Below are 21,453 nucleotides of genomic sequence, written 5' to 3' on the forward strand. Positions count from 1 at the left end.
TGTGAGCAACTGTACTTTGTTCGTCAAGCATTTCTTAGCTTTCTGCCTCTGTATTATAAACGATCTATTTGCTGACGTTACTTGTTTGGTTGTGTTCTGAGGTACTTAGAGTCATAGAGTCACGGAGATGTACAGCATGGAAACATGCTGATCAGGTGTCCTAAATTAATCTAGCTCCATTTGCCAGCATTTATCCTTCCATATCCCTCCAAACCCTTCCTATTCATCCAAATACCCATCCAAATGCCTTTTAAATGTTGTAATTGTACCAGCCTCCACCACTTCTTCTGGCAGCTCATTCCATAGATGCACCACCCTTTTCTTGAAAAGGTTGCCCCATCAGGTCCCTTTCATATCTTTCCCCTCTTATCTTATACTTATGCCATCTAGTTTTGGACCCCCTACCCTGGGGAAAAGACCTTGGCTGTTCACCCTATCCATGCCCTGCATGATTTTATAAACCTCTATAAGGTCACCCCTCAGCCTCTGACACTCCAGGGAAAATAGCCCCAAGTCTATTTAGCCTCTCCCTATAGTTCATACCCTCCAACCCTGGCAACATTTGCCCAAGTGTGGCATCAAGGAGCCCTGGCAAAACTGGAATCATTGGGTATCAACGGCAAACTCTCTGGTGTTTGGAGTCATACCTAATGCATAGGAAGCTGGTCATGATTGTTGAAGGTCAGTCATCTCAACCCCAGGACACCGCTGCAGGAGTTCCTCAGTGTAGTGTCCTCAGCCCAACCATCTTCAGCTGCTTCATCAATGACCTTCTCTCCATCATAAGGTCAGACATGGGGATGTTCACTAATGATTGCACAATGTTCAGCCCCATTCACGACTCCTCAGATACTGAAGCAGTCCATGTTCAAATGCAACAAGATCTGGACAATATCCAGGCTTGGGCTGACAAGTGGCAAATAACATTCACGCCACACAAATGCCAGGCTATGACCATCACCAATAAGAGACAATCTAACTACCAACCCTTGGCATTCAATGGTGTTACCATCACTGAACCCCACACTATCAACATCCTGGGACTTATCATTGACCAAAAACCCAACTATACTTACCACATAAACACAGTGGCTACAGAAGCAGGTCAGAAGCTAGGAATACTGGAGCTAGTAACTCACCTGCTGACTCCTCAATGCCTGTTCACCATCTACAAGGCACAAGTCAGGAATCTGATGAGTACTCCCCACGTGAGTGGATGAGTACAGCCCCAACAACACTCAGGAAGTTTGACACAATCCAAGACAAAGCAGGTCACTTGATTGGCATGACATCCACAAACATCTACTCCCACCACCATCAACGCTCAGTAGCAGCATTGCGTACTATCTAAAGATGCACTGCAGAAATTCACCAAAGATCTTCATATAGCACCTTCCAACCCCACAACCATTCCCATTCTCTAGATTAAACTCCATCTGTCACTCCTCGACCCATTGGCCCACCTGATCAAAGTCCCATTAAACTCTGAGAAAATCTTCTTAGCTGTCCACTAGACCACAAATTTTGGTGTCTTCTGTAAACATACTAACCATACCTCCTACATTCACATCCAAATCATTAAGATAAATGACAAAAACCAGCGGACCCAGCACCGATCCTTGTGGCACACCACTGGTCACAGGCCTCCAGTCCAAAGAGCAATCCAGAAAATTAAGACCTGGGAGTCTCACATCAGGGTTTGGGAAGCTATTGCAGAGAATTCATGGGCATAGGATTTACATACATTTGGAAAAGAATGGCTTATTTAGGGACAGTCAACATGGCTTTATGCAGGGTAGGTCATGTCTTACTTGCTTGATTTAATTTCTTGAGGAGGTAATGAAGGCGATCAAGGGAGGTAGAGCAGTGTCTCAGAGATAATGGGAACTGCAGATGCTGGAGAATCCAAGATAATAAAGTGTGAAGCTGGATGAACACAGCAGGCCCAGCAGCATCTCAGGAGCACAAAAGCTGACGTTTCAAGAAGGGTCTAGACCTGAAATGTCAGCTTTTGTGCTCCTGATATGCTGCTTGGCCTGCTGTGTTCATCCAGCTTCATACTTTATTATCTAGGTAGAGCAGTGTATGTCGTTTACATGGATTTTAATGACGCTTTGATGAGGTCCCTCATAGTAGGTTCACCCAGAAGATTAAGATGCTTGAGATCCACAGTGACTAGCCACGCAGATTCAGAATCGACTTGTTTATAGACAACAAAGGGTAGTGGTCAAAGGGTTTTTCAGGCTAAAGGTCCGTGACTAGTGGTGTTCTACAGGGTTCTGTACTGGGACATCTGTTGTTTATGATACATATATAAATTACTTGGACAAAAATGTAGATGGGTGAGTTAGTAAGTTTGCAGATGATACAAAGATCGTTGGAGTCATGTATTGCATAGAAAGTTGTCAAAGGATACAGCAGGATATAGATCAGTTGCAGAAATAAGCAGATGGAGTTTAATCTGGGTAAGTGTGAGGTCTTGCACTTTGGGAGATCAAATGTTAAGGAAAAGTAAACACTTAATGGCAGGACTCTGAGCAGCATTGATGAATAGAAAGATCTTGGAGTTCAAGTCCATAGTTCCCTAATAATGGTCATGCAAGTAAATAGGGTGGTAAAGAAGGCATATGGCATGGTTGCATTTATAGGTCAGGATGTCTTGTTGCAACTTTATAAAACTTTGTTTAGGACACACTTAGAGTATTGCATTCAATTCTGGTCACGACATTACAGGAAGGATGTGCAGGATTGGCGAGGGTGTGGAAGAGGTTTGCCAGAATGCTGCCAGGATTAGAGGGTATGAGCTATAAGAAGTGGCTAGAAGAACTCAGGTTGTTTTCTCTTGAGTGGCAGAAGCTGAGGGCAGACTTGATAGAAGCCGATAAAATTATGAGATGCATAGATAGGGTTGATGGTCAGAATTTTTCTTCCCAGAGTTGAAATGTCTAATACGAGGCAACATGTATGTAAGGTGAGAGGGGGAAAGTTCAAAGGAGATGTGAGGGCCGGTTTTTTAAACAGAGTGTTCGGAATCTGGAATGTACTGCCAGGTGTAGTGGTGGAGGTAGATGCGATAAGGGCATTTAAGGAACTTTTAGATAAGCACAGAATATACAAGGAATGGATTGATATGGACCAAGAGTAAGCAGAAGGGGTTAGTTTCATGGTCAGCACAACATTGTGGCTGAAGGCCTTTTCCTGAGCTGTACTGTTCTATGTTCTATTTTCTACGTTCCTAATTCCTCAATGCCTGGTACCCTGACCTCCAAGTTAAGATCACCACTTCTCTGGGTTTCCCCTCCTTCAACCCTTCTGTGACAACCCACTGTGCTTACCTCCATGCTAGCTGCAGAATGTCAACTGAACAGTTTATCTCAAATATGGTGATAATGGGATTAATAACCTGCCACTATCTAAGATGAGTCTTCATCCAGAGTGAGGAATGGAATTCTCATCTATGACCATTTCCTGCTTTCCTAAGTGTTAAACAGTTTTGGCACATCAATTATCAGGAATGATCCCATTCAAAAACCTAACACTCATTAAATTCTAAACCTACGATAAAACTTGAAGAAAAGGTTGAGCATCTTTCAATATAGCTCAAGTATCTATTTCCCTGTTACATCACTTGAATGGATGGCTGAGTTATTTGATCTGTCTCGATAGTTTTAATGTATTCATCTGTGATGGTTTGTTTACACAGCAGTGTAATGGAATGAGACTGAGTCTCAAATGCAATACATTAATTCAAATAATGGTTTTTGATACAGCTGTCAAGGGGAATGTGTACTTGGTCATACTAACATTATTATAAGTGTTTAACAGGATAAAGACTTTTTGAAATGCCTTTTCAATGGTTATTTTGAAACCTTGATAAGGGGGGGCACGCAAGTGGAGGGTGTATGTGTTGGGGGGGCACGCAAGTGGAGGGTGTATGTGTTGACTGGGCGATACAAGCATTGAGCTATGGTGCTAACTAAGGAGAGAAGGAGATGAGGGGTGAAGAATAGATGAGGGAGTAGATGGTAAATGTTAGGGCACCTTAATTTATTTATAGACCTGGGCTGACATCCTAACAAATGGAAGAGGTTCTTTTAACCTACTGGCCTTAGCATTAACCCACCTAAACCTTGAGCCTGCCTTAGGAAGTGACAGTACTGAATCCAGTCCACTCCTGTTTTCTACCTGAAGCTGCAGGGTTGAGGCTGCCAACAGAGGTGGCATTGTAACATTGGGAAATGACCCAATTCATGTTTCTCATCTCTACGATGAAAATCTTTGCCCCTTGTAACCAGGTCTATTTACTACCCAACCTGCCCTTTACTGGGTGTTCATTTAGAAGATGGATTTCTGACAGAATTTCTTACAAGAAAACACAGGAATCCTGTAAATTTGAGTTAAAAACTGCTTGTCTTAAACATATACTAGTTCTATCAATTATCAATAGGTTTTTAGTATTGATCTGTGTCCCATTGTCAAAGTGATTATATCTAATGGCTTGTCTCCACACAATTTGAGTGCTCAGGTGAATGACTGGATACTTAGCTAATGAGTAGGAGATAGCCCCCATTTATACTACTTAAAGGCAAGGGTTTCTGGTGAGGCTTTGCTGATGGGTTGCTTGAACTTGAGAATATTGGAATATCGAACCTTCAGAGATGGAAATATTTAGATGATTTTGGAAATCTTGCAATTTGGCTTCAGCCACTTTGTTTAAAAAAAGACTCAGTTGTTTCCAGCCAGCAAATTCATAAAGTAATTTTACAATAACTATAGTTTCACAACATATTGTTTACAATATACCATTAACAGTAACTGCAAATTACGGTTTTGACAGTGTACAGGATCAATTTGTGGAAGCAATTATTGCGCAGCTAACTGCGATGGACAAATGTATTCAGCATTATACAAATGGAAAGACTGTCCCAATGCCACAACCATTCCACTTTGAATTGCCAGACAAAGCTACGCTTACAACAGTAATATACCCTGCAGGAATCAGTGATGCTATTTTGGAACCACAACGGAAAGTATGAATGCAGTCCATGTCACTTTTTTTATTTATACAGTCTGTCCATTATTTACTCTATGTTGAACGTAGCAATTTATTTGATGCTCTGTCTTTTTCTAATCAGCACATCCTATCATTTTAGTTATTCTCTAATCAATCTGTTCAGGTGGGAATTAAATCTCCTGGTCCAGCGGTAAGAACAATACCACGGTGTCACACAAGGTCTCATCCCATCATTTTACACTTTCCAAAATGTGCTTATATTGTTTAATAATAGGAAATGTGATTTAGCATGATAATGCCTCAGAAATCAAAACCATGCTCTCAGGGGAGATTAGACCGAGTGGTATTATCACTGGATTGTCAATCCAGAGACACAGGTAATGCTCTGGGGACCTTGGTTCGAATTTCAATCTGAATTCAATTTAAAAACAATTCTGGAATTAATAGTCTGATGACGACCGTGAATCGATTGTCAGGGAAAAACCCATCTGCTTCACTAATGTTGTGGAAGAGTTTGTCTCGGTTCACCATTGCTTCTTATGCACATCACTTTAGATCTATGGCCTCGTGTTCCTTTTATGATCAGAAATCCTAGGGGAGGGGACACCCATGTTTTGGGGACTCAGGTTCAAATCCTGCCATGGCAGAATCTGAATTCAATAAAATCTGGAGCTAAGAATCTAATGCTTCATTGCCATCATCAGGAAAACCCATCTGGTTCAGGGAAGGAAATCGACCTTTGTTACCTGATCTGACTGACATGTGACTCCAGATCCACAGCAATGTGGTTGTCACTTAATTGCCCTCTGAAATGGCCTAGGAAGCCATCCAACTGTATAATCGCTATGACGTTTCGATAATGAAATGAGACCAGATGGACTACCTGTCATCAACTTAGGCACCGGAAATGATAATGACAAAAGCAGAACTGTCGAACCTGCAAAGTTTTCCTTATTAACATTGAGCGGCTCGTGCCAAAATTGGGAGCGCTGTCTCAGAGTCTAGACTGAAATAGTCATACTCAAAGAATCATACCTTACAGACAATGTCCCAGACATCATCATCACCAGCCCTGGATAATTCCTGTCCCACTAGCAGGATTGACCCAGCAGAGGTGGTGGCGCAGTGGTATATGGGAAGAGGGATTTGCCCTGAGAGTCCTCAACATTGACCCAGACCCCCATGAAGCCCCATGGTATGAGGTTAAACATAACAAGGACATCTTCTGTTTATTACCATATACCAGCCTCACCCGGCTGATAAGTCAGCACTACTCCATTTTAAACAACACTTGGAGGAAGAACTGAGGGTAGCAGAATGTTCTCTGGTTGCGAAATTTCAATATCTAGAGTGGCTCAGCAACAGCACTACTGATTAAGCTGGCCAGGCCCTGAGGACAGGCAACCAACAAGAGGGAATACATATTGACCTCATCCTTACCAATGTGCCAGCTGCAGATGCATTTCTCCATGACAGTATTGGTAGAGTGACAATGCACAGCCCTTGAAGAGACAAAGTCCCACCTTCACATTATCATCAAGTCAGGGGATCAACCCTGATCCATGTAAAATGCAGGGCATGCCAGGATCCGCACCAGGCATACCTAAAAATGAGGGGCTCTGCAGTCCTGCCACATTCAGTTGTGAATGGTGGAGAAATTTGACGATCCACTGGAGGAGAAGGTTCCACAAATACCCAATCATCAATGATGGAAGAGCCTAGAACATCAGTGTAAAAGATGAGACTGAAGCATTTACAGCAATCTTCAGACAGAGGTGTCTAGTGAATAATCCATCTCTGCCTCCACCAATGGTTTCCAGCATTGCAGATGCCAGATTTCAACCAACTCGATTCACTCCACATGATATCAAGAAATGAATTAGAAGACTTGTTCCTGCAAAGGTTATGGAACCTGACAGCATCCACCCCAATCTCTAGTTTAACTGGACCATTTCCAACACATTCCTCACCTTCCTGGGCCTATCTGTCTCCATTGCAGGCAACCACCTAGAAAGCAAGGTCTAGGCCCGAAATGTCAGCCTTTGCACTCATAAGATGTTGCTTGGCCTGCTGTGTTCATCCAGCTCCACACTTTGTTACCTCCATTTCAAGCCCACCATCTCCCACAGCTACCTAGAATACACCTCCTCCCACCCATCTTCCTGCAAAAATTCCATTCCCTATCCCCAAATCCTCCGCCTCCGCCGTATCTACTCCCAGGATGAGGGACTCCACTCCCGTACATCCCAGATGTCTTCGTTCTTCAAGAAGCGCAACTCCCCCGCCTCCCTCCCAACCCCAGTGGAGGCTTGGGGACCGCTTTGCAGAACACCTATGCTCGGTTCGCAATAAACAACTGCACCTCCCAGTCGCGAACCATTTCAACTCCCCCTCCCGTTCCTCAGATGACATGTCCATCCTGGGCCTCCTGCAGTGCCACAAGGATGCCACCCAAAAGTCGCAGGAACAGCAACTTATATTCCGCTTGGGAACCCTGCAGCCCAATGGTATCAATGTGGATCTCACAAGCTTCAAAGTCTCCCCTCCCCCCACTGCATCCCAAAACCAGCCCAGCTCATTCCTGCCTCCCTAACTTGTTCTTTCTCTCACCTATCCCCTCCTCCCACCTCAAGCCGCACCTCCATTTCCTACCTACTAACCTCATCCCACCCACTTGACCTGTCCATCCTCCCCGGACTGACCTATCCCCTCCCTACCTCCCCATCTACACTCACCTCCACTGGCTCCATCCCCACCTCTTTAACACGTCTGTCTCTCCACCTATCTTCTCCTCCTTCCATTATTGATCTGCCTCCCCCTCTCTCCCTATTTATTTCAGAACCCTCTCCCTCTCCCCCTTTTCTGATGAAGAGTCTAGGCCCGAAACGTCAGCTTTTGTGCTCCTAAGATGCTGCTTGGCCTGCTGTGTTCATCCAGCTCCACACTTTGTTATCTAGCATTCTATACTGAAGGATTGTGCTTCAGAGCTTGCCACTCTCCTAGCCATGCTGTTCTAGTATAGCTACAAAACTGGCACCTACCTGACAAGGTGAAAATTTGCCTAGGCATGTCCTGTTCTCAAAAAGCAGGATAAATCTAATCCAGTCATTTACCGCCCAATCAGTTTACTCTTGATCATCAGTACAGTAATGGAAGGTGTTATCAATACTTCCATCAAGCAGCACCTGCTCAGTGATGCCCATTTTTCATTCCTTCAGGGCCACTCAGCACCAGACCTCATTACAGGCACATTTCAAACATCAAAAGAAAGATTGCTGAGGTGAGGTGAGAAGGAAAGCCCTTGATATCTAGGCTGTTTTCAACTGAGTGCTGCATCAAGGAGCCCTAACGTAACTGGAACCAAGGGAATCAGAGGAAATATTTCTACAGGCTGGAGTTACACCTGACACACAGGAACACAGTCATGGTTGTTGGAGATCAGTCATCTCAGCTCCGGGACATTTCTGCAGGAGTTCCTCAGGATAGCGGCTTAGGCCCAACCATCTTCAGCTGCTTCATCAATGACGTTCCCTCCATCATGAGGTCAGAAATGTGGATGTTCGCTGATGATTGCACGATGTTAAATGCCATCTATGACTTCTCAGACACTGGAGCAGACCATGTTCAAATGTAACAAGATCTAGACAATACCCAGGCCTGGGCTGATAGCTGACAAGTTAGAGTCATGCCACACAAATTCCAGGCAAAGACCATCTCAATGAGAAATTAATCACCAAATGTTGACATTCAATGGTATTACCATTGCTGAATCCTGTCTCCAATGACCATAACTCACCTGGACTGAACTATGGAAGCAGGTCTGAGGCTAGGAAGACTGTAGCGAGTAACTCACATCCTGACTCCCCAGAGCCTGTCCACTATTGTTATAACGTAAGTCAAAAGTGTGATGGAATATTCCCCAGTTGGCTGAATGGGTGCAGTTCCAACAACACTCAAGGTGAGAGGAAAATTAAAAAAGACACGAGAAACAAATGTTTTACACAGAAGATGTGGAATGAGCTTCCCACAAAGTGGCTGTTGTAGGTAAAATTACAATGTTTAAAAGTCATTTGGACAGATATATGAATAGAAAAGGTTTGGAGGGACATGGGCCAGGAACAGGCAACTGGGGCTAATGTAGTTTGGGATTATGTTCGGCATGGCTTGGTTGTTAGACAGCACATTCCAAACACACAACCACTTCTATCTAGAAGGACAAGTGCAGCAGATGCATAGGAACATCACAATCTGCAGGTTCCCCTCCAGGTCCGTCACCATCCTGACTTGGAAATACATTACCGTACCTTCACCATCGTTGGGTGAAAATTCTGGAATCCCATCCCACACAGTATTACAGCACATGGACTGCAGCTGTTTAAGAAGGCAGCTGACCACCAACATTTCAAGGGCACCTGGAAATGGGCAATAAATGCTGGCCCAGCCAGTGTAACACGGGTGATTAAAAAAAGTTTCTCGCTTTCTAATCCATCAAGCCTGCTCAAAATTTTGAAAACCTCTATCAAATCTCCCCTTACTCTTATCTCCAAGGAGAATGGTCCAATTTCTTCAATCCCTCCATGGAGTTCCTCATCCCTGGAACCATTGTTGTAAATCACTTCCACACTCTCTCCAATGCATTCATATCCCTCGTATAACGTGGCACCCACAACTGTACACAATACTCCAGCTGAGGTCTAACAAGTGTCTTGTACAAGTTCAACATCACCTACTTGCTTTTCTATGCTATTCCCCTATTAATAAATCTGAGCATCCTGTATGCTTTACTTACTGCTTTCTCTACCTGTACTGCAACTTCCAATGATCTGTGCACACATACACCCAAGTCCTTCTGTTCCTGCACCCCTTTTAGAATTGTACCTCTTATTTAAGTATTATTCCTACCAAAATGTGTAATCTATACTTCACTGTACTGAACTCATTGCCCATCTACCTGCCAATCTACCAATTCACTTTTTAATTTATCAGTTTCACAGAGACTGCAGCTCATTGCAAAAGGCCATGCCTGTCCACCATTTTAAATGTATCCTATGCTTTATACTTTACTGATTTCTGTCACGTGTGGATATTTGGGTGTGACAGGACATCTTAGCCAAGAAACAGGATAGCACAGAGCTTCAGTCATTGTATTTTCTACAGGAATTTGTTATGTTCATGCCACTCCAGAAGTTGAAAGTTCTTACCATTTGTAGCGCAGCAGTTTTAGTAGCACAAGATATCTGGCTGTTTTTAACTAGACTATCGTAAGAACAAGAGAATAAAATGTGAGGCTGGATGAACACAGCAGGCCAAGCAGCATCTCAGGAGCACAAAAGCTGACGTTTCGGGCCTAGACCCTTCATCAGAGAGGGGGATGGGGAGAGGGAACTGGAATAAATAGGGAGAGAGGGGGAAGTGGACCGAAGATGGAGAGTAAAGAAGATAGGTGGAGAGAGTACAAGACAGTTGCAATGGGAGAGAGATTCCCTGAGGTTGGTCCGGAGGGAGGAGGGTAACTTCTTTAGGTTAGGCATCCCTGGAAGAGGCTTCGCAGTGAGGTTAAAATAGTATCAGAGATAATGGGAACTGCAGATGCCGGAGAATTCCAAGATAATAAAATGTGAGGCTGGATGAACACAGCAGGCCAAGCAGCATCTCAGGAGCACAAAAGCTGACGTTTCGGGCCTAGACCCTTCATCAGAGAGGGGGATGGGGAGAGGGAACTGGAATAAATAGGGAGAGAGGGGGAAGTGGACCGAAGATGGAGAGTAAAGAAGATAGGTGGAGAGAGTACAAGACAGTTGCAATGGGAGAGAGATTCCCTGAGGTTGGTCCGGAGGGAGGAGGGTAACTTCTTCAGGTTAGGCATCCCTGGGTAAGAATAACCATGTTATTGCAGAATTTAGAACCTTATGGATTTTTGGTTGTAATTCTAGGTTAAAACTGTTTTTATAGTTTGTAAAATAATAATCATTAATTGATGACCTAAGGATCTTACAATTAAAAATAGTACATTTTTCGATGTGTACAGGAGTTGCATGCTGAACTTGGCCTAGAGAATAAACCCTTCCTCCGCCGTCCTATGGCTTATCTTTTTCCAAGCGACGAAGTGAAATCTTTGTATCTGAGAAATATACATAAATACATTCCTGCTCCCAACCCTGATGAGTTCAAGGTATACATCTACATCTGCAATACTGTATATTGTTTAAGTAAAGCAAAATAGACATTAAAAAGAAGAATTTGCCTTTTAAAGCATTTATATTGTATCAGTAGGCTGCAAGTTAAGGAAAAAAAATTGCGATTCAGTTACATGCACTTTCAGCTTCAATGTTTTATGTTTTATTACTTTGGAACAGGTTTCCCTCGTGCACGGATTCTATACCTTTCATCATTGCCTACAAGACCATGAACATGACAGTGATTGGGGTGGACTGTATCGTTGTTTGCAAGTCATCATCTCCTGGTTTAACATTCAGGGGTACATCGACAAGCCTGTGCCTATAGTTACAGAGTTGCAAATTGTAGGATAATTCTTTTAAATTAATATAACTGTTGTTCATATTTGCCTAGGGTAATCTTTGAAAAGCACAATTTGCATTTCTGAAAAAAGAAACTATGAACATACAAACAAGGGAGAAGAGTAGGCTGTTCAGACCCTTTGAACCCATTAAACAAGATCTTGGCTGATCTCAATTTACTTTCAACTCTGCATTCCTGCAATACCTCAATAATTTTTCATTCTCTTGATAATCAAGAATCTATGTACCTCTGCCATAAAATATTTAAAATATACTGCCTTTTTTAGGAAAGGAATTCCTAAGACTCGCAACCCTCTGAAAGAAAAAAAAATTCCCATTGCTCTCTCTTAATCAGCAAGCCTTTAGTTTTAAACTCTGATCACTAGTTACACATTCTCCCATAAGAGGAAACATCCTTCCAGCCTCCACAAGTCAAGTCCTCTCAGAGTCTTACATGTTTCAACTAAGTCACTTCTGACTCATCTAAACCCCAGAGGGCACAGGGCTAGCCTGTCCAGTCTTTCCTCATAAGGCAATCGCCCATTCCAGGTATGAGTCTCATAAACCTTTTCTGAACTGCTTCCAACAAATTAACATCCCCCTGTACAGTGATCATTACCATACATAGTGCTTCAGGATGTGGCCTCACCAATGCCCTGGCTAGGCATAAAAACCATGAACCTCCTTTCAATTGCATTCAATTCCCCTCATGATAAGACAGATTAGCTTTTTTGACTACCTTCTAGACCTGCATACTAACCTTCTGTATTTACGGACTAAGACACCCAGATCTCTCCAAAATGATTCCTTTTTTTATCTTCCTACCAACATGGTCAATTTCACACTTTTTCAGATTGTACTCAATTTGCAAGATCTTTGCCAACTGACTTAACCTATCTGTAACTCCTTGTAGGCTCCTATGCCCCCTTCACAATTCATTTTCATTCCTATTTTTGTATCTCAGCAAATTTAGCTACATTGTATTCAGTTATCTCATCCAAATCATTTATAGAAACTGGAAAGAGTTGAGGCCCTAACACTGACTCCTATGAAACACGGCCTAAGACATTCTGCCAGCCTGAAAAATACATATTTATTCATATTCTGTTTTCTGTTAGCCAATGTGTTACTCCTTACTTTTATTTTATTTTCTGGAATCATCTTTTATGTGGCACCTTATCAAATACCTTCTGGAAATCTAAGTACAATCCTTCCACTGGTTCCTCTTTATTCTTAGCACAAGTTATTTCTTCAAAAAACTCAAATAAATTAGTCAAAAATGACTTTCCTTTGACAAGACCATGTTGGTTCTGCCTGATTATCTCAAACTTATCCAAGTTCCCTGTTATAACATGTTTGATAATAGATTTTCAGAGTTAAATTCCATCTGCCACTGATTTGCCCACACGACCAACCTGTCTACATTTCCTGTAATCCAGGATCTTCTTCCTAAACTTAGCCAGCTGGCTAATCTACATGTCACCCAGAAACTTACTTATTTCCTCCACACTGATTAGATTCTATATGGTAGGCTGCGATGGAAGGTTAGATCACATGGAATCTAGGGAGAACTGGTAAATTGGATACACAATTGGTTTGATGGTAGGAAACAGAGTAATAATGGAAGGATGCTTGTGGGGCTGGAGCCTTGTGCCTAATGGTGTGCCTCAGGGGTCAGTGCTGGGCACGTTGCTGTACGTTATCTATATCAATGACTTGGATGCAAATATACCAGGCATGATTAGTAAGTTTGCAGACTATACTAAAATAGGCGGTATCGTGGACTGTGAGGAAGGTTATCAGAAATTGCAACAGGATCTTGATCAGCAGGGAAAGTGGGCCGAGAAATGGCAAATGGTGTTTAATATAGTTAAGTGTGAGGTGTTGCATTTTGTAAAGTCAAATCAAGGTATGAGCTTCATAGTAAGCGGTAGAGCCTGAAGGAAAGTAGTGGAACAGAGGGACCTCGGAGTTCAGGTGCAAGATTCTCTGAAAGTGGAGTCACAGGTAGAGAGGGCAGTGAAGAAGGCTTTTGGCACACTGGCCTTCATCAGTCAGGGCACTGAGTATAGAATTTGGGAAGCTACGTTGCAGTCATACAGGACATTGGTGAGGTTGCACTTGGATTATTGTGTTTCAGTTTTGATCGCTTTGCTATAGGTAGGATGTTAATAAACTGGAAAGAGTGCAGACGAAATTACAAGGGTGTTGTTAGGACTCAAGTGACTGAGTTATAGGGAGAGATTAGACAAGCTAGGATTTTTTTTCTTTAGAGCATTGGAGACTGAGGGGGGGAGTCTTATAGAAGTGTATACGTTCATGAAAGGCATGGATAGGGTGAATGAACTCAGCCTTCTTCTCATGGTTAGGGAATCAAGGACTAGAGGGCATCAGTTTAAGATAAGAGGGGAAAGAAAACATGGGAGCCTGAGGGACAGCTTTTTTTACACATAGGGTGGTAGGAATACAGAACGTGCAGCCAGTGGAAGTGGTTGAGGTGGGGACACTAACAACACGTTCGGATGAATACTTGGAAAGGTTTAGAAAGATATGGACCAAGTGCAGGGAAACAGGGTCAGCGCAGATGGACTCTTTGCATGGACCAGTCTGGGCCAAAGGGCCTGTCTCCGTGCTGTAGGACTCTGTGACTCTATGGCATTCTCATTTATATAATTCATATATATCACAAGCAATTACGGACTCAGCATGAACCCTATGGTATGCCACCAGACATTGGGCTCGTCACATTTTCTTTTACCACCACATTCTATCTTCTACCACTGAGCCAATTTTAGATTCATCTGTTCGAGTTACCCCAGATCCCATGTATTTTTACCTTCTTTATCAATCTCCCACGTACGTTTTTGTTAAAGGCTTTGTGGAAATCCCTACGAACCCCATCAACTGCACTACCTTCATATATACACGTCTTTGAAAAACTAAATCAAACTGTTTAGGCATTACCTCCCTCTGACAAAGTCATGCTGACTACCCCTGATCAAAGCTTGCCTTCTAACCAAAGAGTCATTATCTCCTTCAGAACCATGGCCACTGTTGTGAGACTCAATGGTCTGTAAGTCCCTGGTTTAACTCTATCACCCTTCTTGCAAAGTGAAGCCACATTAGCTGTCATTCAGTTCTCTCATCGCTCCACTGTAGCCAGAGAGGAATTAAAATTGGATCAGAGCCCCTGCAATTTCCTTCCTCATCTCCCTTAGGAAGCTGGGATGGAACTCATCCAGGCCAGGGCTTTTGTCCACTTCTAAGCCTGCCAAAACTTCCAAAACTTCCGCATTTCCTGTGTTATTCTGCTCAAGGACTTTTCTGCCATCTCCCAAAATTCTGTACCTATATCTTCCTTCTCCCAAGTGAATAACAGAAGTAACATCCTTCAGCTCCACATACAGATTGTCTAATGGATCTTCCTGTTCCTCTGGTTATCCTCTTCTCCTTAATGTACTTACAGAATATCTTGGAATGCTCCCTAATTTTACCTACCTGTGTTTTTTCATGCCCCTCTTTAGTCTTCCAGTTGCTTTCTTAACAATCAATACTTTATACCTATGCTTTCTGCATTCCAAAGAACCTCTTCTGATTTGCTCATTTTATGCCTTTCTTTCCCTTCTTATCCAGTCCTGAGTATTCTTAGACATTTAGGGTTCTCTGAGTTTGTTGCTGCAACATTTTACCCCAACAGTGTTGGGCCTGTACTCTCTCAATTTCCATTTTAATATTTTGCCACCCCCACCACTGTTCTGCTATAGATTTCACACAAGTAGCTGTTCCTGTACTACTCTGGCCTGACTCTGCTTCATTTTAATAAAATGCCTTTCCCCTACTAAAACTCTTTTTGCAGACTGTCTTTTTCTTTTTCCACAAGAAACTTAAAATATACCGCGTTGAGGTTGCTATTGCTAAAATCGACCCCATTGCCACCTCAACTACCTAAATGTCTTCATCCCCCAGAATTCTATGCAACCCTGCACTGTTCATTGTTAGACCTTTGGCATGTTGATGTAAACGTTCTCCTGGATGCATTGCAAGAAATCCATCCTCTCTAAATTATTTATACAATAAATTTCCTAATTAACATCCAGAAAGTTGAAATCCCTTCATATAATTACCTATGATTTGTTGATACATGTCTATGAATTGAATACATATATACTCTTCTATTGCCCATTGACTGTTTGTTTGCCTCTAATACACTTCCTGTAGTGTGACTGACCCTTTTTTTCACTCTAAACTACATCCACAAGTTCTCATTCCAAGGTATTGTCTCTCCTTACTACATCTTAACTAATAATGCAACACCAACTCCTCTATTAAACCGTTCCTGAAGATCTAACACTCCAGAATGTTCGGTTGTCAGGCCTAGCCCTCCCTCAACCATATCTCGGTGATGTCATCCATTCTCTCTCTGCCAACAGCTCCATAGTCTGCAGGCCGACCACCTCATAAACATGCTAACCATATAGCCTTACATCTCTAGCCAAAGCTCAAGTTCCAAGAGTGGGCACTCAAGCTGTTCAAACTGGCAACAACATCCAGGCAGCCACAAGCATCTCAGAGTTCCCACATGATGATACAAAACACCAGCTTGGGCTCCCCTGACATATATTATTAGATTTAAAGAGCTTTACTTTTCAGACAACTGGAAAGAAAGAGCCACACTCTTAGGCAAAAGTAGAAAAGAGTAATTCACACTTACAAATCTGTGTTCTGAGATGCCTTGATGTTGTGTTCACTCAATGTTACAGAACTGTTATGGCTTATTTCCCAGCTCCTTTCTCTGTAGTGGAGCAAGATCCAACACCTACACAGAAAGGTGGGAGAAAGAGCGACAGTAAATGCAAACAAGCAGACAAGCACACCCTCTCCTCACTCATCTAACTCCCCACTGACCAAACTCCAAAGATTCACAGTTAATAAATACAGGATAGATGCACTAAAGTTCCTTCAATTTATACAATGGGTTTGTTTCTACAAAACTGGTTTAGGTCAATCAGCTTGTTAACTGTTAAGTTTATATAGCGGAGGGTGTAGAATTAAGTACAAAATGCACACTTTGTCTCCCCACTGACCAAATTCCAGAGATGTGTGTTATGGACCAGATCAAATTCCTTCAGAACAGTTCAAGGTGTTTTCTTATTTAAACGTAAGTGTAAGGCATTGTTTTCTCAATGTGTTTCAATTGGTCAAACTACTGGGCTTTAAGCAAAACCCACTTTATTCTGCCACGACAATTAAAATAGAGACAACATAAAAGTTCTTAAAAATTTGCTTAACAGTAACACTTTTGAAACACTTAACAAAATAATATGTTATTTAACCAAACCCATTTATTTATCATCCCCATAACTGTTCCAAAATAGCAACATCCTATAAATACTTTTGGTAAAGGCAAATCAAAAGGATAACCCAAAAAACACAAACCCACCAATGAGGAGAGAACACAAGCTTTTGCAGCAGCAGAGAGAACTGTGACTTCTTCCAAAATCCCAGCTGCACCAACTGAGAGCAGAACCTGGAAACCCTGGGTCTGTGTGAGCCTGACTTCACCCACTCATTTGTCTTTTGTTTAGTTATAAAACAAACAAAGCTAGCTACACTGCAGTGTATAGAGCAGACAGTTTGATACCAGTCTTACAAAGTTTGCTTTCAGGAGAAATAAAACAGAACAAATCCCTCTTAAAGACACATTTTGTCACACTTGCACTTGATGTACAGCTGCACTCACTTGCAGAGCTGCATGTAAATTCCCCAATTTTTCCTGACTACCCTGAAGAACTCCTGCCGTAATGTCCTGAAAAGTCTGACCTCGAACTAGCATAGCTATTTTCCTTTGATGCCAGGTATGACTCCAACCAGTGGCAAGTTAACCCCCACCCCTGATTCTCATTAACTCAAGTTCTGCCACAGCTCCTTGAACAAATGCAACCTCAATGTTAAATTGGTGCAGAGTACAGCCAGAATCTAGGGAATTGCAGATCTGCTGAATGGATTTCCTGGTGGTTGGCATACACGTTGAAAAGAGGCAATCAGAAGATTGGACCTTGGATGGTTGAATACATGGAATTGGGTAAGGTGGTGTGAGTGTGGGGTCACCAACTCTTCCAGCCATAGTGTGGCATGGTGGTACAGTGGTTAATATAACTGTCTCGCAGTGCCAGAAGTCAGGGTTCGACTTCAGTCTTGGGTGACTATGTGGAGTTTGTGTGTTTTCCCTGTGTCTGTGTGGATTTCCAAGACCTAAGATGTGCAGGCTAGGTGGGTTAGCCATGGGAAGTGTAGGGTTATAGGAATTGGGTGGGATGCTCTTCAGATGGTCAGTGCAGACCTGATGGGTTGAATGGCCTCTTTCTGCACTGTAGGGATTCTACTCTGTTCTATGTCTGGAAATTTAGTGGGTTCAGGATTGGAGCTGGAGGGCAGGAGGCATTGGAGACCGAAATCTGAGACCTAACTCTCAGTACACAGTGAAATATCACAGTCATTCATAGACAAACGGGGAATAAGGTCATGGAGACTGAGAATCTCAATATGTTCCTGAACTCCATTCCATGGAAAAGTTACAAGAGAGTAGAGTACACCCAGTGGTACTGGAGTCAAGAGGAGCACCCCACCCACTTTCCACAGAAGGTGAATTAATAGGAACATTTCCTATTCATTCTTCAGTCGCCTCCAGTGGAACCACTGTAGAACAAGCAAATCTGCAAAGGACACCACCCAGATGGCCTATCATGCATTTTTGCTTGAGGGTCTTAAACAATTGTCTAATTCTCTTTTGCATATTGAAACTAGTATAGTAATTAATTCAGGAGGTTCATTGGATTCCTGGAACGTAACAAGCACTATAGTAGCAGTGATACTCACTCCGAGAAATTGGTAAAAATGACACCAACTTTTGCATGAAGTAAGGAAAATCCAGTGGGCCCACTGTTTTCCTCAATGTGGCCCATACCCAGGGCCAAGATGAGATATCAGATCAATTAAAATTTATTCACCAATCTACAAACTGGAAAAATCAGATCAGTCGCTTGAGTTGCACATTTAATAGTCTAGATTTTAAATAATTTCCTATGAAATGAATATAATTCGAAGCATTAAAGTGTGATCCACGGTTTCTGCTAATTATGATTATCTATCTTCCAGGAATTGCTCATTTCAAAGCTGTGTTCAATCTGTATTTTCAGATGTTGATGGCTGGTGATAAATTCCTCGACAGCGTGTTAACGAAAGGATGGCTTGAGCCTGAAGGGGTGGACGAACTACTAAAAATGTTTAATATTCCATGTACCACGATGGAAGTTCAGTAAGCAAAACATACAAGTAATATGATCATTATGAATTGTGTTTTGGCCTGATTTCACTGTATGTAAGAATGTAAATGGCTAGAATGAGTTAAGACTCATGCATAATGATATATGTACATATGTATATCTATAACTAGTGCACATTTTGAATGCGATTTGACAAATTTATGGTAAATTGTGAGAAAAGGTTTGTGCTCCACTTTAAGAGCCGAGATATTTTAGCACTTTTGTGAGTGCCAGAATTAGGTGATTGAGGAACATAGAACATAGAACATTGCAGCACAGTACAGGCCCTTCGGCCCTCGATGTTGTGCCGACCTGTCATACCGATCTCAAGCCCATCTAACCTACACTATTCCATGTACATCCATATGCTTGTCCAATGATGACTTAAATGTACCTAAAGTTGGCGAATCTACTACCGTTGCAGGCAAAGCGTCCCATTCCCTTACTACTCTCTGAGTAAAGAAACTACCTCTGACATCTGTCCTATATCTTTCACCCCTCAATTTAAAACTATGCTCCCTCGTGCTCGCCATCACCATCCTAGGAAAAAGGCTCTCCCTATTCCACCCTATCTAACCCACTGATTATTTTATATGTTTCAATTAAGTCACCTCTCAACCTTCTTCTCTCTAATGAAAACAGCCTCAAGTCCTTCAGCCTTTCCTCGTAAGATCTTCCCTCCATACCAGGCAACATCCTAGTAAATCTCCTCTACACCCTTTCCAAAGCTTGCACATCCTTCCTATAATACGGTAACCAGAACTGTACACAATACTCCAAGTGCGGCCGCACCAGAGTTTTGTACAGCTTCACCATAACCTCTAGGTTCCAGAACTCGATCCCTCTACTAATAAAAGCTAAAACACTGTATGCCTTCTTAACAGCCCTGTCAACCTGGGTGGCAACTTTCAAGGATCTGTGTACATGGACACCGAGATCTCTCTGCTCATCTACACTACTAAGAATCTTACCATTAGCCCTGTACTTTGCCTTCCGGTTACTCCTACCAAAGTGCACCACCTCACACTTGTCTGCATTAAACTCCATTTGCCACCTCTCAGCCCAGCTCTGCAGCTTATCTATGTAAGGAAATTAAGTGGAGGAAGAGAATGAGCTGCTGTGATGGCTTTGCATTAACTGAAACATTTTCAGTCTCCAGTGGTTCGTTTTTACTCAGCTATGGAGAAGCTGATTAATAGATGAATAGTCCATTCCACCATTCAGTGAAATCATGGCTTATCTGATAATCATCAATTCCATTTTCCCAACTTTTCCCCAATACCCTTGATTCCCTTACTGATTAAAAATCTGCCCATGAATGTTCTTCACAACCCATCCTCAAAAGCATTCTGTGGTAACGAATTTCACAGATTCTTAACCTTCCTAGAAAGGAAATTTCTCCTGTTCTCAGCCTCAACCTTTTTCTGAGATTATCCTCTCTAGCCAGAGACTGTCCTACCAGGGGAAACAACCTTTCTCCTCCTACCCTGCCAAGTCACCTAAGAATCTTGCATGTTTCACTAAGGATGTCTCTCATTCTTTTATATTCCAGTGAGTACAGGTGCAATCTACTTAACCTTTCCACATCAGATATCCCTCCATAGCTGGGAGTCAGTGCAGTGAACCTTCTCAGGACTGTGTCCAATGTCAGTATAACAAAATGTGAGGCTGGATGAACACAGCAGCCCAAGCAGCATCTCAGGAGCACAAAAGCTGACGTTTCGGCCCTCTGATGAAGGGTCTAGGCCCGTAACGTCAGCTTTTGTGCTCCTGAGATGCTGCTTGGCCTGCTGTGTTCATCCAGCCTCACATTTTGTTATCTTGGAATTCTCCAGCATCTGCAGTTCCCATTATCTCCAATGTCAGTATAGCTTGCATTAACTAAAGGGGCCAAACTGTTCACATTATTCCAGTTGTGGTCTGATGAGTACATTGTATAGCTTTAGCAGAAACTTCCTATGTTCATATTTATTTTTCCTTTGAAATAAAAGCCACAATTTCATTTGCTTTCCCTGTTATTCACTGAACCTGAATGACAGCATTTTGTGAATCATGGACGATGTCACGCAAGTCTCCCCCTCTGTAGCATTCTGAAGTTTTAATGTTTTTTTGAATTCACACAGGAGTTGTGAGTATGCTTGCCGGACCAGAATTTATTGCTCATTACTTGCCCTTGAGAAGGTAGTGCTGAACTGCCTTCTTGCACCACTGCAGTAGATGTGCTATAGGCTGACCCACAATGCCCTTAGGGAGGGAATTTCAGGATTTTGTCCCAACTAAGTAAAGGAACAGCAATATATTTCCAAGCCAGGATGATGAGTGACTTGGATGAAAAATTGCAGATGATGGTATTCCCAGGTATCTTCTGCCATTGTCCTATTAGATGGCAATGTCTTGGGCTTGGAAGATGCAGGCTGAAGATCTTTAGTGAATTTCTTCAGTATTTCTTCTAGATAGTGCACACTGCTACAACAGAGTATCCGGGGTGGTGGGTTGGGGGTGGAGGGGGGGGACGGTTGGTTGTGGAGTGACTGCATGTTTGTGAACACAGTGTCAATCAAGTGGGCTATTTTATTCTGGATGGTTTCAGCTTCATGAG

The 21,453-nt window shown here is 42.5% G+C and overlaps 2 protein-coding genes across 2 annotated transcripts in view; both read left to right on the forward strand.

Moving 5' to 3' along the window:
* Positions 1–11,544, forward strand: part of LOC132209500 (ufm1-specific protease 2-like) — a 32,899-nt gene extending 21,355 nt beyond the window's left edge. Inside the window, exons 6-8 of the mRNA XM_059645015.1 lie at positions 4,838–5,030; positions 11,043–11,186; positions 11,371–11,544. Coding sequence (XP_059500998.1) covers positions 4,838–5,030; positions 11,043–11,186; positions 11,371–11,544 — 511 coding nt within the window. The remainder of the gene's footprint in view (positions 1–4,837; positions 5,031–11,042; positions 11,187–11,370) is intronic.
* Positions 11,545–13,152: 1,608 nt separating this feature from the next.
* The window catches only part of LOC132209501 (ufm1-specific protease 2-like), a 100,418-nt gene continuing 92,117 nt past the window's right edge, over positions 13,153–21,453 (forward strand). The window contains exons 1-3 of the mRNA XM_059645016.1: positions 13,153–13,276; positions 17,495–17,614; positions 18,688–18,847. Of these exons, the coding sequence (XP_059500999.1) occupies positions 13,153–13,276; positions 17,495–17,614; positions 18,688–18,847 (404 nt within the window). The remainder of the gene's footprint in view (positions 13,277–17,494; positions 17,615–18,687; positions 18,848–21,453) is intronic.

This window comes from Stegostoma tigrinum, chromosome 3 (assembly GCF_030684315.1).
Source record: "Stegostoma tigrinum isolate sSteTig4 chromosome 3, sSteTig4.hap1, whole genome shotgun sequence".
NCBI lineage: Eukaryota > Metazoa > Chordata > Chondrichthyes > Orectolobiformes > Stegostomatidae > Stegostoma > Stegostoma tigrinum.